At 39.9% G+C, this 15,419-nt stretch overlaps 1 protein-coding gene across 1 annotated transcript in view; it reads right to left on the bottom strand.

The window, feature by feature from the left end:
• The window catches only part of Tafa1 (TAFA chemokine like family member 1), a 509,982-nt gene that overhangs the window by 113,839 nt on the left and 380,724 nt on the right, over window positions 1–15,419 (bottom strand). The window contains exon 3 of the mRNA XM_021191115.2: window positions 4,812–4,952. Within this exon, the coding sequence (XP_021046774.1) occupies window positions 4,812–4,952 (141 nt within the window). The remainder of the gene's footprint in view (window positions 1–4,811; window positions 4,953–15,419) is intronic.

The raw sequence follows: 15,419 nt of genomic DNA, 5'->3' as shown, positions 1-15,419 counted from the left end.
ATTTTATGTCATGGGGAGCACGAAAAGTATAGACTACAACTTCAGAAGTCTCCTACAAGGCCAATTTTTCAGTGTTCTATAACCCTTGCTTGATAAATTCTTTCCTTAAATGGGTATGTTTACTATATGTTTATCATCTTCATGTTTGTGGATGTGTATTTGATTTATTTTAGGCTCTGAGAAGCATTTAGAAGTGCCTAAAAGGAAAAATTACAATTTTAGTTTGTTCTGATCAGAATTTGAATATTTTAAACTTACTTGAATTATAGGCTTAAATGGTAGATATTATGTAACAACACATTCCTTCATTGAATTCCTTCATAGATGTTGTTACATCCTAAGCACAGGGACAAGGGAATGGTGATTTTATACATATTTACAGATAGCTATCTCATAATTTGATGAGTGTGTATTTTGGAGTTTTGAGTTATTCAGTGATCAGATATCATTTTAAAACTAAACAGTCATCACTTGAAAATTTCCCTCAAATACATAATAGACTTTGAATACATTGCTAAGATTTTACTTTCAAATTTCTCATTTCAAATAATCTGATATCAGATTTTGAATCTAAACTAATAAACCACTTGCTTCATTTCAAGTCATAGCTACTCCGCTTTTGACAACAGGACAGGTGACAGCTGACCTTAACTTCAGAGGAAAGAAAATAACAGCATTCAGACATTTCCTATGGAAAATGTACTGTGTCAGACTGTGTGCTTAGGACAAATGTGGAACATGCATGCATGCATCATCAACTACTTCCCTGGAAGGATGCTCATGTCTAATTACTCTTAGGAACGTGAGTCAGGGGAATGCAAAAAAAGATGCTAAGTCTGTCAAAGCAGAGAGCAGTCAAATAAATGATGATATATTTATCATTGAGAATCTTATTTAGTGATTAAAATTATGTTTGGAAGAATATGTACAAGCATGGGAAATACTTATCACATATTAAGTGAAAATATCGTAGCATTTCAATCTAGTAAATATCTCCTTTGTACATTTACCCTTAAGTGCTGGTCTTAGACTATGAGACAGTCATGCAAAGCATCACCATCTCTGGGAAATGCTATCACTGGTGTTTTTAATGTATGGATATTGTATATCTGTGGCTTGAAAAATCCCTACAATGAGTTTGGACTCCTAAGGGAAAATTGGTGATATCCAGGATAATTGGTTGGAAGAGATTCTCAGAACACATGGGAGCCAAGATATCTCCAGGCTACATTAACAGTAAAAACAGTAAAGAGTTTTACAAAGTTTTGTAAATTGGTATCTCTAACAATGATCCACACCTGTTACTAAGATAAGAAATAGAACCTACAATTTAGAGAGCATTTGAGGGAAGCCAATGTGGAAATCACACCATGAGGATAGTTTTATTATTCCTCACTTCACCATTGGGAGGCAGAAATCTTTCTCACCCTCACTTTGGAGGAGACAACACATTGTGGTGAGACTCACTTTGTCAAAAGTCATTCTATTGGTACCAAGTACAACAGAGGCTCTGCACAGGTGTAATATCTCACCCCAATATTCTAGTAAGTGCATCAAATGATTGCTTCATATTTATTTTTCATATAGGGTGTTAGATCCTCCAAACAAATTTAATGATAGCAACACATAGACTTGTCCGTGCAAGCCCATAGATTTGAGAATGGAATGTTATTTGTATATGCATATTCATCATCAGACTTAAGAACTTTTTTTATTGACTTTTGCTTGGAAGATAGAGGTGGTCATCCTTTTGTTTGCAACAACCACACTGATGGTAAATAGTTTCCAAAATGAAATAAACTTGTCCTAAGAGTAAAATATTGCTGTCATATGGTTTATCGTCTAACACAAAGACAAGCCCAAATGTCATTTCTGCTTCTGTCAACACAGCCAATACACTGTATGTTGTGTTTTTCAGCCAAAATCTGAAGGCAACTCCATCCTAGGTCAACAGTGACAAAATGTAACTAGAATTTGAATGGAGATTTATAGTTAACAACCTCAATGTTTTCTTTGGCCCAGAACACAAGAGACTATGATAGCTTTGTGCTGTAGAATGCTTCCTGCCTTCTTGGATCAAGAGCTTCCTCCTAGAAGAGACCAACAATGGCTTGAGTAGGCTAGCTTCCTGCCTTTTGCTTATCAGCAGTGCCTCATGGTATTCACTGTGATATGGAACAGTCTGAGTCACAATCCAATTGAATCAACCTCAATATCACTGATATTACTGTGCCATATATAATAGGGCGGTGAGTCCAGTATACTATAGATGCGTAGTAGCATTCTTTGGTCTCTATCCACTAGAAACAAATAGTGGAACTGCTCCCCCTACTTTGATAAGTACCTGGAATAAAAATGTTTCCAGATATTACCATATGACTCCTGAAAGAAATTGTCCCAGTGCAGAACTGATTGCACTGTTTTCTCCAACTTGGCTTAATCACATAATTTGAGACAAAACTGACTTTCTTGGGATTGAAGAACAGCTGTGCTGGTCATGTAAGCCTGTCTCTATGGCTGTAGTTGACCAGGCCAAAGTTACCCTCTTGACCCAAGTTGGACCAATATATTCTGTTGTCTCAGAAATCATATTTACAGAATATCCATTAAATATTCTTTATTGAAGCTTTACTCTGCAAGTGAGATCAGAATAGCACCTTTACCCCATTTCTAATTCATATGAGAGTGTGCATGTAAATGCTTGAAGAGGGAATTGAACCCTACAAAAGAGAATGAAGTAAACAAAGATCAGAAATCAAAGAAAGATGATGGTTAGCAGCTACCTAAAAAAATTCTCTGTGGTTGGTTAATGCAGAATTCTTTCAGTTCCTAAAATACCTTATATTTTCTTTACCATAGCTTCTCTCTCTAATTACTGACTGATCCATAAAGAAAACACAAAGCATAATCGTATATAGAAAGTGTCCTCACCCTGCATATCTCAAGAAAGAAGAGTAGACCTAAGCCAAGAGATAGAAGTTCTCAGCACTGCTCTATGACCCTGTATAACTGGGTCAGTTCCCTGAGTCCTAGTTCTTTTGGTGAAAAATTAAGAGATCAAATCACACCTACACCTTAAAATTATGGTAACTGCATAGAACCACAGGTTTACTGCATGGCCACAGTATATAAGATTATCTTAAAGGTGGAAGCAAGGTTTAGGATTAAAGTCTGTTATACTGGCCTTAAAAATCAGACAAGAAGTAATTTTCAAAGCATGTACTGCTCTTGCCCTGTTTCTTTATGTTTGCAATGAGAAGAAAAAGGAGCCTCCTCTGGTATGCAGCCTCTGACATGGCCTCAGATGATTTGTGTGTTTGTCTTCATGGTCTGGCAACTTACCTTTATACTGAGGAGGGTAGACTGGTGTAACCAACAGGATAGTAACCAAATAATGAAGGGTAAGTTCTGAGTCTTAACATAAAGGACACTGGAGCTTGTGTGTGTTTCTTACAGATAATCATGTTGTAAAGATACCAAGATTACAATGGAGAGGTCCGCATGACGGAGAGCAAAAGCCTTTGCCAACAGCAGTACAAGCAAGCTGTTGTAAAGCTGTTCCCCCCTCCCCCACCCCATCCCCAAGTCATCATTTTAGATCTCAATTGTAGCTATGTGAAAGCTTTGGAGCCAGAATCTCCAAGCTGAGTTTAATTCTTGATCTGCCAGCATGATAGGATAAGATTTAGAATTTAATTCCATCTATTTATTTGAGACAAGGTTATGCTTAGCCCATGTTGGTCTTGAACTTCCCATGTAACCGCCGATTACTTTGATCCCTTGTCTTGACCTCTTAAGCATTGGGATTACCAACATTCACAACCATGCCAAGTTTATGCCAAGCTGGGGACTGAAGCCAAGGCTTTGTACATGGTAGGCAAACGTTCTACCTATTGAAGTACAATTCTCACCCAATGTTTTGTATTTTCAGCTATTAAACATGGGTGTCATTTATAACATATAAATAGACAACTCATATAACACTAGTAGAATTTTTGGTAGCATTAAATAAAATCATATGAGCAGTATGTACCAGGTTTTGGCACATAGGAGCACTCAAAGCAATGGTGATCATTCACACATATGTCCATAGCATATAGATTAATACCTGGCATTGCTCACTAAATATCTTTTAAATAAATATTAAATACTGTCAATTTCTCTATCATTAATACCATCCTATACAGTCTCAAGCAAAATCATTTTCCAACTATGTTGAAACCATATATTTCTTGTCCTAAAATTCTTTTACTTTAATTTTCTTTTAAAATATTAAAATAATGCTATCTGACCCCTCCCCAAGCCAGATGTGTGTGTGTGTGTGTGTGTGTGTTTGCTGCTATAGTGATACCTGTGACTAGATAATTTACAAATGTAAATTACTTTCCATAGCTCTAGAGGCTTGAATATATAAGATCAATCCATGAACATCTGGTGAAGGCCTTTGGTGACACATCCCCACAGTGGGAACCCGAAAAAGAAAGTCACAAGAAGGGGCTGAATTCACCCGTTTAAATGGCATTAACATCATGTGTAATGGTGCAGCTCTCATGGCTAAGTTACCTCCTTGATGCCTCACCATTCTGCACCAGCCACAATGGCAGGCTGTTTTCAACATGGATTTTGGAGTAGACACTCAAACCTAATACCAGAGGAACCAAAGTTCATGTCTATGCTGAGTTCCTGCATTTGACTGTGCAACACTTTAGATATGATCCAGAGCCACAGTTAGTTTACACAAGAAAACACATTATTTGCAGTGACCTCATGAATGAACACCCATGTGAGAATGCTAAAAATCCATTGCTCACCATCCACACAGGAAGGTCGGTTTCTTGTTGTCCCAGCCACTTTCCCAGGTAGACAGGAACACTTCACTGTTTGCGACCGCTCCTCGATGCGGTTCTTGTTACAACACCTGTGGGCCGCAATCACTTCACAGGTCCCTCCTTCTGGCAAGAGAATAAAAATGAACCATCTATTAGACCTAACCCAAGGGGTTACTTAGACATATAAGAATATACAGACAGGTTTGGAGAGAAGAACGGAATTATAGAGGGATTCTGTGAAATACAATTGCTAAAGAGCTCTCTTTTATCATCTGTACAGCCTCAGAGAACACAGGCATCTCATTGCTGTACTGAAAACAGTGAAGAACACCAGTGAATTAATGGGCATCTCAAGATGTGACTATTCTGGGCGGGATGTAATAGAAATCAGTGGAGCAGCAAATGCCTGCAGCTAAAACGCCAAGTAAAGAGACCACCTGATTTAGATGCACTGAGCACTCTTACCTGTCCTATGTGCATTTAAGATTTTCTGAACATCCACTACTGATGAGCAAAGGAACTCCAGTGATGCAGAACCAACAGTGCTAGAAAAGTGGCCAGGATACTGTTCTCCTTCCCATTGCCTGCCCATGTCAAGGGAGCCGAGCTGGGTGAAAATCTAGTCTGGAATCATTGCCAACTCCAGGTGTCATGCACAGATGAAAGGAAGAGTTTCCGGAGGACATGGTATGTGCTTTCCATAGCATGGCTAGACACAGGATTTCATTTAAATTGTTAGGGCTCACCTAGGCATGTATCCATGTACGCGGGCATCCTAATGGATTCCACTCTGTACTAGCCCCTGCAGAGGTGAGCTGCTGGCTCAGGAAAGGTTGGTGAATAACAACTAACTCTTTTGCTTTGGATTTTTTTTATTGTTAAAGTGCCCATAAACTAGTTATCTTTTTCCATCAGCTTTCCAAATTACAGCTATTCATTGCTATAGCTAGCTTGGGTCAGATCCCCTACCTGGAAACAATGAGCTTTTCCATGTTGTGAAATATATCAGGAATTAACTTTCCCACCTTCAGTTTTTTAATCCAGAGACAATAGGTTTTCATTTTACCAAAATGGATTCCTGACCACTAGAATTCTTGGCATTAGGTCAGCAGAGATGACAAGAATCTGTTGCATAAGTGGCCAACACATTGCTGTATTATAAACTCTCAGAGAAGTGTATACTATCAGAAACATAGAAGACATACAGGGGCACATAGGAAAGTATGAAACAGGAAGTCAATGAGGGAAAGGGGCTAATTAAGGCAATTTGCTCTTTGAGAACTTAGAGCAACACTGTGTTTTAGGAACAGTGGGACCAGGGCAGGATAGGTTTCCCTTAGAAAGTTTAGAGACAGTTTGGTGCCTGGGATCACTAGGGGGAGCAAGATAGAGAGCAGGGATGTCATTAAACAGCCTACAATGCTCCATGACAGCCTGCTGCAGCAAGGGAGAGCCTGGCACAAAATATCAACAGTGTTGAGAAACCTTTGTCTGCCTTTGAAGAAATCTACCCACGTGACCCAACATAAGGTAGCTGGTTCTGTCTCCCACAAGAGAAGGGAAGAGTCCAAAGTGTAGCTCAATTAATTTTCATTTGAATTTTACTCTGTCTCCTTAGTATTTGAAGGTCTTAGTTTCCTCATCTCTAAAGTGGTAATAATAATAATCACCATCCCTGCAGCAGAACCTGTGTGGATAGAACAAGAGATCATACCATAACCTACAGGGGTTACCTGGGAGCCTGATCCATGATATAGAGCCTACAACAATACCACCCAGTTGTAGAGGGGATTTCTGTATGGACATTCCTCTCTTTTTGTTTCTTGTTTGTTTTTGAAAATGGTGAGGACTGTATATGTAGCAGAGGATGGCCTTGATGGTCATCAATGGGAGAAGAGTGCCTTGGCCCCATGAAAGCTTAATGCCCCAGTATAGGAGAATACTAGGGCAGGGAGGCAGGAGTGGGTGGGTGGGAGGGGGTATATCCTCATAGAAGCAGGAGGAGGGGGTATGGGATAGGGAGTTTCTGGGGGAGGGGAACAGGGAAAGGGGATAATATTTGAAATGTAAATAAATAAAACATCCAATAAGAAAGAAAAGAAAATGGTGAGGACTAAAGCCAGGACCTTGAACATCTCTAGTTCAACTACTCTTTTTCCTGTCTCGGCATATATGGTCTCTCCTTGCTTGTATTATCTAATTATTGGCATCTTCTGTATAATGCACTTGATGTTTATTTTCCCCTGGCATTATGATCCAGTGCTACAGTACCTTCCTGCTTACCATGATCTGGCTTTGATGGCTGGGAGCCCTGGCATTGGCTTGTGCACCACCTTGATGCACAGTCGACACTGTGTTGCCTAGTTTTCATTTGGAGCACTCCCTCACTGTCTGACTCATCAGGCTACTCCAGGATCACATGCTCTAACATATTTGCATTAACCAAATTCTAAACTCTGTTAGACTTCCTTAGTTCTAACCTTTTCTACTCCAGGGTCCAACCAGACAGACTACATTGTGCTCATTTCTCTTGTCTCCCTGGGTGTCTCGTGGCTGTGACATTTTCTCAAACATTCAATTGCTTTTTGATAACCTTGACATTTGGGGGGTAGACTGGTGAGGCATTTTTCAGAGTGTCTTCCGATTGGGATTTGTCTGCTTTTCTTATGCTTAGAGTGAGGTTAGGTGTTTTGGGAGGAAGACTGGGGCGGTAAATCCACTCTGGTCTCATCCTATCATAGGTATCCGCTAACAATCAGCTTTGATTTGTTGATGCTGAATCTGGTCGCCAGGCTGATGCTGTGGTTGTCAGATGTCTCCATTGTTATTGTAGTTTTCCTTACTTCCCCCTTTGTACTCCTTGGAAGGAAGTTGCTGTGAGCAGCATACCCTTTCCACCCTTAGAAACTGAGGAGTTCCAGTCTGTGTCTTGAAATTATGAAAATGAATAAAAGTATTTAGAATTCTTCTGCATGAGCTTGGTCTCTTTATCTCCATTTTCATATACTTATTTATATCTATGTATACTCATGTATTTTAATTATGCATGGTATTATAATGTAGTATGAGGTCATTTAATTGCTTCAAGCAACCCAGCTTTCATGATTATAAGGTATCTTTTGGCTTCCATGTCCTTTTGCCACAGAGGCCATTGTAAGCTTGCTTTGTTTTGTTCTTTATTCTGAACACTTCCTCACTTCCTGGCTCTTCACAATGCTATAGAATGATCTCTTTCAAGTCATTGTTTCATGTTATAATTGGCCCTTTCTCCAAAGCAATGATTGGGGCATTTCAGAAATGTACTATAAACAATGAACTAAGGCTTCCAGGCCAGTTAAGACAGGATTAAAGTGGAGGGGGCTCCTCATCCTTCTCTCAGGAGAGTCATTACACTGCAGCGTGGCTTCAATAGCAATTTGGAAAGACAATGGTCAGTTCCCATGTGGGTGTTGCTTCAGTGCTGTCTCTTTGGCAGCTATGTACAGGAGGAATTGGAGAAGAAAGAGGTGGCCAGGCAGGAGGGACAAACATCACAGCACAATACTGAGCAGCAGCCAACAGCAAAGTTTGGGGGGGGGGGAGGGAGTGGGGGGGGAAGGAAAAGTATCTTCCTGTTTCTACAGGTCTGGGGTTAAAGTTAATGGAACAGGGACAATAATACATTACACCCTTACCCAGACACTCCTGATCATGTTGCTTTAGCTAACAGTTGTCAACTTCAACCACAACTACCTTCCATCAAGTCAGTAATAGCTAGGTTGATATTTCATGAAAGTACCACAAATTTAAGTGACTACTTGGCTTTAATACCAGACAGCAGCAGCACTTGTGATGGAAAAATAGCAGAAGGTACATGGATGCTCCCTGGAGGCACTTTGAACCTTATCTGATTCACAGTCAAGTCAGCAGCTATGATAGACATGCAAGATTGTGAGTCTAGCACACTAGAAACCAGCAACCTTACATGGGATTGCCCCTAGTAAATAGATAAAATAACCAAGTCCCACATAGAACTAATAACTTGCTTAGATGCACAGAAGAATGATTCCAGTCTATCAGATTCCAAAGTTCATGGGGTTTACATCTTGTACAAAAATGGTGATTCTTCACCGATCAAAAGCATACAGAAGCTTGTTGTGTCTCTTATAGAAGGTATCAAAGGTAAGTGTCCAGAATGCTTTTTGTCCCACCCCTGTGTGTGCCCTCATTTGCCACAGCTCTTCTTTGTTCTTTTACCTCCTCCATGGACACTGACCATATTGCCTGTGGCAATCAAGCTAACATGCTGGGCACAGTCCTTCCCATACTACCACAGCACCCAGGACACTCTCCCTGCAGGTCTCTGGCTCACTCTTAATTCTTTTCATCTTTGCTCAAATGCCACTCCATAAGATGTCCAATTGATACTCTATTGAAATAAATCTTAATTTCCTTAGCAGGCATACATGAGAATCCTTTCTTTGATCTGTCTGATCCACATCCTCTTCTAGAGTATCTGTTATCTTTAAATGCTGTGTGGAATTTGTTTGTTGTCCTTATTACCCTCGTGTCCCTCACAGGACTGTAAACTTCTTATGGAGAGGGGTCCCTATAATTTTATGTTATTAAATAATTTCTGACATATTATCAGGATTCAAAAATACTTTGAATACAAATCCACTTGTGTTTTCAGAATTGCTTAAAGACAGAGCTAGGAAGATAGACATGCGGAGAACAAAAGAACCCTGCCACTAGTGGGGACAGCAATGGCACTGAAGCAGTTAATGGGGGTTGGACAGAAGGTAAAGTACTTGTCACAGGAACCTTGGGAGCTAGTTCAGATCACCAGCATCCATATGAGAGGGGATGCTGGTAGGCAGCAATAACCCAGCAGCTTATGGCGACAAAATGAAAATATTAAACATTTGATAGGAAAAGTTTCCCTCATATTATGATTTGTGGGTTTTATAGGTCCTATAAAGGGGGTCCAGCTGCCTTCACTACATGAAAGGAGTCTGCTACAGCAATTGCTGAATATTTAGCACAGGCAAATTATTCTTTCATGCTAGTACTCTACTAAGGATGAATGAAAGCAATTGTATTTGTTCAGTTCTCATCTGTCCAAACCCAGTACTAAGTAGCAAGTAAGATGGATGGATTGAGAGGCACATGGACATAGAATATAATTAAGAAAGGTGGATGTCTTTGGCACAGTAAATAAAGTAAAGTAAGTATGCAAATGTGGTTTCACACCCAGATCTATATTTAATATTTCTTAGTGAAAGCAGCATCCTATGTTTAATTTGGCCCATGCAAAATTTAATGAGAAACTGAAAAAAAAAATCTAGCAAAGTAAAATCCTGGGTTTATAACACAACCACAGAGATGATAAAGTCTATTGTTCACACCAGCTCCTCAGGAAAAGGAGAACGGATATATACATACAAAAAAGTGGACACGCCACAATTAAGAGAAGAATCAGTTCTATAATAACCTTTCCTAAAAGCTAGAAATATGCCCCTTTTATTTAATATTACTTACGTTTTAAGAAATGCCCAGTGAACTGTCCCTTTAAATCTAAATGCCAATGTTATTTCAAATCACAACAATATTTGTCATGTAATTGCTTCTCAGCCTTTTCTGTGGCGCCATTGCCAATCCATTCCCAAACTTTATCTTCGTCCAAGTCTAAATGATTTCAAGATGATCTATGGCTTGTCAAAGCAGAGTCATTTAAGAGCTCAGAAAATCGGACTTTGCCCTTTTGCATATGGATTGTTTGGAAAATGGTTTCTTCTGCTTTGTGCCCAGCATCCATCCACCCAGCCAGTCACACAGGTGTGATACCATATTACCTCACAACAGAGGATACCGGGCAAATAACCGCTTGGATATTGTCTGTTGCAATTCAGATTTCCAAATTGCTGCTCATATCCTCATTTTGACTATAAAAAACCAATTTTAAGATAAAGTATCTATAGAACTGCAGCGTTATACCCGGGATTTGCTTTTATAAAGGGTCCTGCTGTTTTCCAGCTAGGACCTAGCATGGGAAGTGCCTCAATCTGAAGTAACCAAGTATGTTCAGTGCACAGCAACCTCCTATCTTTCCCTCCATCACCTACCTTCAGCAGCATCTCTTGCCTCTTACCCTCTTCACAGCATTCACCCAGGGGGAAAGGGTAAATTCCTTGCAAGGAAACCCCATGAGACATCTCTCTGTTAACCATCCCTCCCTAACTCTTGGGTTTGTCAGAGCTCTGAGTGCATTATCAACTTTATTCTTAACAGGAAAAGAAAATTTCTAATGCCCCCAAAGGTGAAAAGAAGATACTGTTTTAAGATTATATTTGGCAACATCAACTCTCTGCCAAGCCCAGATGCTCCAAGCTACAATCTCGCTTCCCCAGCTCCACGCATCACTGTCTTACTCTGTACAAGGAAGGAAACCCAGGGGAGACGGATTGCTAAGGATAATGTTTCTTTTAAAAGGACTCCCCACCGATGACAATTATGTATCATGATGGAAAGGGAAGGGAAAGTCTAGGAATGACTGGCAGGTGGATGATTAAAAGCTGAGCTGAAGCTTGTCATCACAACCAGCCGTTGCCCCCAGATTGGAGATCTACTAAACCAGCAGCTGCCCCCAGATTGGAGATCTACTAAAAGTAGCTTAGATGCTATGCAACTGGGCTATAAACTGAGAAAAACCAGTTTAAAATGATCCTGTGGGACGTTTCTAGCGCCTACTTCCTCTTCATACGTTAAGAAATTAGATATGTAGTGTTTATTTGTGTGGTGATGGCTTACAACCAAGATAAAGAAGCATGGTGGAAGAATTCAAATTATTACAGGAGTAAGCTCTCTGGGAAAAAGAATTGGAAAGAAGATACAAGAAAATGCTTTTCTTTCCCAGAAAGTCTGCTTTTGTGCAATAATTGCCTCAAAAACAACAAAAATGAATGTGTGTAATTTCTGCATTCTCTCTCTCTCTCTCTCTCTCTCTCTCTCTCTCTCTCTCTCTCTCTCTCTGTGTGTGTGTGTGTGTGTGTGTGTGTGTGTGTGTGTGTGTGCTCTCATGTGTCTGTGGTATGTGTGCATGTATGGTATGTGTTATGTGTGTGTATATAATATGTGTATGTATGATGTATATGGTGTGTGTGTGTCTATAGTATGTGTGTCTATGGTGTATGTGTGTGTGTGTGTGTGTGTGTGTGTGTGTGTGTGTGTGTGTGTGTGGCTGGACCCTCCTCATTCAAGGTCTCCCTTGAATGCTCTTCCTTAACCAATATGCAAATATTTTCCTGAAATATGTTCCTACATTTCACACAATTCTCCCATAATAACATTCTGGATGCATAATTGTTATTTTTGAACTAATGCCCACTTTTGTTATAAAGGGTTGGCAAGGCACATATTCTAAGTTGATGTAATTGATTAAATGCATATAATAGATGGAAACAGGAAAGGGAAGAAACAGAGAAGGGAAGAAGGGAATGAAGAAGGAATACAGAAAAAAGAATTAGTACATATGAAGGAAGGTGAAATATTAATTTTTGTTATCAAATATTATATTTTCATTGATTCTTTGAGGATTTTATGCATGTACACCATGTATTTTGATCCTATTAAGTCACCACCTTCCCCCGACTCTTCTCAGATCCCCACTTTTACAGTCCTTCCCAAATAAATTAATCTTTTGGAAATGTTTCTAAAATTGGTCTTTGTATGGTCTTTTTCAAGGATGAAATTACATGATAAATACAGCTTATGCAAAGAAGTGACTCTCCAATAAAGCAAACCAAACCAAACAAAAAAACAACAAAATAAGACAAAACAAAACAAACAACTTGGAACTTTGGTTTTGGGTAGAATCAAAAATGTGTAAACCCGTTTTATTCTAAATAAAATAACTTAGAAATGATTTAACAAAATAATTCTCTCTCTCTCTCTCTCTCTCTCTCTCTCTCTCTCTCTCTCTCTCTCTCTCTCTCTCTCTTGAAGCATGTGTCTTTACCAATGGTTAAGCAACGATATGTGTTTAAGGTTTATAATAACTAATCTTGGTTTGCAACTTGACAAATGAGAAGGTGAGAACCTCCACTGAGGTATTGCCTCTGTGTGATAGGGCCAGGGACATGTCTGTGGAGCATTTTATTATTTAGTAACTAATGTAGAAGGGCCTAGCCGACTGTGAGTGGTGGTTCATTCCTAGACAGGTGGTCCTCGGCTGTAAAGGGAAGGTAGTTGACTGTGAGCTGGAGAACAAGCCTGTAATAGCTTTTCTCCGCATTCTCTGCTTCAGTTTCTGCTTTCATTTGCGTTTTGTAAGTACCTGCCTGGGCTTTCCTTGATGGTGGACTGTGACCTGTAAGACGAAACAAACCCTTTCCTCTGCAAGTTGCTTTGATCACAATATTTATCACAGCATTAGAAAGCAAACTAGGACACAATCAAAGGCAATATTTGGAGGAAATTAATAAAAACCTAGGCTGAAGTATGTTAAGATTGACAAGATTAATTGGCTACTTAAATTTCCACTTTATTTCAAGTAGTTCCTTTCTTGAAAAGCTGTAATATGTAAGATAAAGCAGGCTCTTTGAGATTCACTTTTATAGGACTTCCTGATCAGGCCTTAAAAATAGCTCTTTAGGAACCTATTGTAGCAGATGTCAGAAATGCATATTTAAGACTCTGTTAAAAATGTTTTATTGACCCAATGGGCTGGAAGGAAGCTCCAAGTGTCTCTGTCTATGAGGCATTGACAGCAAAGACACTAATGGATCTCCAGGCACAGTCTTGTCGAGCAGGGCAAAATGGCTGCATGATGCATTTAAGCTTAAGGTTAAATAAATTACCATCTCCTCTGTTCCAGGGCTCTGAGCTTGTACAAGACAGACTAAGAAAAGAGAAGCTAATTACAATGAAAAATAAGTCACTTTGTATGTAAATATACATGCAATTCTGCCTGTTATATGCACTCACTGATAAGTAGATAGTAGCCCAAAAGTTCGGAATACCCAAGTTTCAATTCACAGACCATATGAAGACCAAAAGGAAGAAAGACCAAAGTGTGGATGCTTCAGTGCTTCTCAGAAGGGGGAACAAAATACTCACAGGAGGAAAAATGGAGACAAAGTGTGGAGCAGAGACTGAAGGAAAGGCAATCCAGAGGCTGCCTCACCTGGGGATCCACCCCATATACAGTCAAAATCTGGATACTATTGCAGATGCTGGGAAATGCTTGCTGACAGAAGCCTGATACAGCTGTCTCCTGAGACACTCTGCCAGAGCCTGACAAATACAGAGGCAGTCGCTCAGATGCTCGCAGCCAACCAACCATTGGACTTTGTGTGGGGTCCCTGATGGAGGAGTTGGAGAAGGGACTGAAGGAGCTCAGGGACTTTGCAGCCCCATGAAGGGAGCAACAGTATCAGACCCCTCCTCCCCCCGGAGCTCCCGGGGACTGGACCACCAAGCAAAGAGTACCCATGGCTCTGGCCACATATGTATCAGAAGCTGGCCTTGTTGGACATCAGTGGGAGGAGAGGCTCTTGGGCCTGAGGGTGTTCGATGCCCCAGTGTAGGGGAATGCCAGGGCGGGAAGACAGGAGTGGATGAGTGGGTAGGGAACACCCTCATAGCGGCAGGGGGAGGAGATGGGATAAGGGTGTTCCCAAGGGGAGACCTGGAAATGGGAAAACATTTGAAACATAAATAAAGAAAATATCCAGTAAAATAGAAGAAGAAAAAAGAAAAGAAGAGAAAAGAAAAGAAAGGAAGAGGAAAGAAAAGAAAGGAAAAGGAAAGAAAAGAAAAGAAAAGAAAAGAAAAGAAAAGAAAAGAAAAGAAAAGAAAAGAAAAGAAAAGAAAAGAAAACTAGATGGGACAGTGGTATCTGATGCAGCATACATACTGCAATGGGGAGAGCACACATTCTAGAAGCTAGTTGCTAAGATTCAAGTCCTGGGATCTGCTATTGCTTCTTATTTTTCACCCCACTCTTCTGGTTTCTCACCTGAGAAGTGGATGATAGCATCTACTTTCTGAAGGTGCTTTGAGGGTAAATAGGTCAAAGGGTTAAATAGTACAGATGACTGCAATAATATTGGGTGCAAAGTAGACACTAAAGGAAATCGGATGCTACTAAGGCTGTTAGGATAATCATAGATTACATAGGAATATTGATGGGAAAAAATAACTTCCCAGTGTTTTTCCTGGTAGCATGCGCCAGCATGTGCATCTTCTCCTCTCTACCTAGTTAGTAACTAGGTGAGTGCATTCGGTTCTCAAACTCTCCCTGAAATAAAATACTAAAGTAATATGAAAAGCAACTCATCTCATTCACTAGATTCTGAAGAAGAAGGAGGAGGAGGAGGTGGAGGAGCAGGATGGGGGAGGAGGAAGAAGAAGAGGAAGAGGAAGAGGAAGTGACTTATACAGTGAATGCAGTGGAATCAACTGCATGAATCATTTTTATTAATGGTTCTACTCACACAGAAATAAATTTTACCTAAAGATGGAACAATAAACTTTGAGAACAACAACAACAAAAATCAGTGATTATTGACTGTTCCTTAAATATTTTTCTTCCTTTACATTTTTTTTTTA

This window comes from Mus pahari, chromosome 2, assembly GCF_900095145.1.
Source record: "Mus pahari chromosome 2, PAHARI_EIJ_v1.1, whole genome shotgun sequence".
In the NCBI taxonomy this organism is placed as follows: domain Eukaryota; kingdom Metazoa; phylum Chordata; class Mammalia; order Rodentia; family Muridae; genus Mus; species Mus pahari.
Note: the sequence above shows the minus strand (reverse complement) of the source record. Positions and strands in the feature narration are given on the sequence as shown.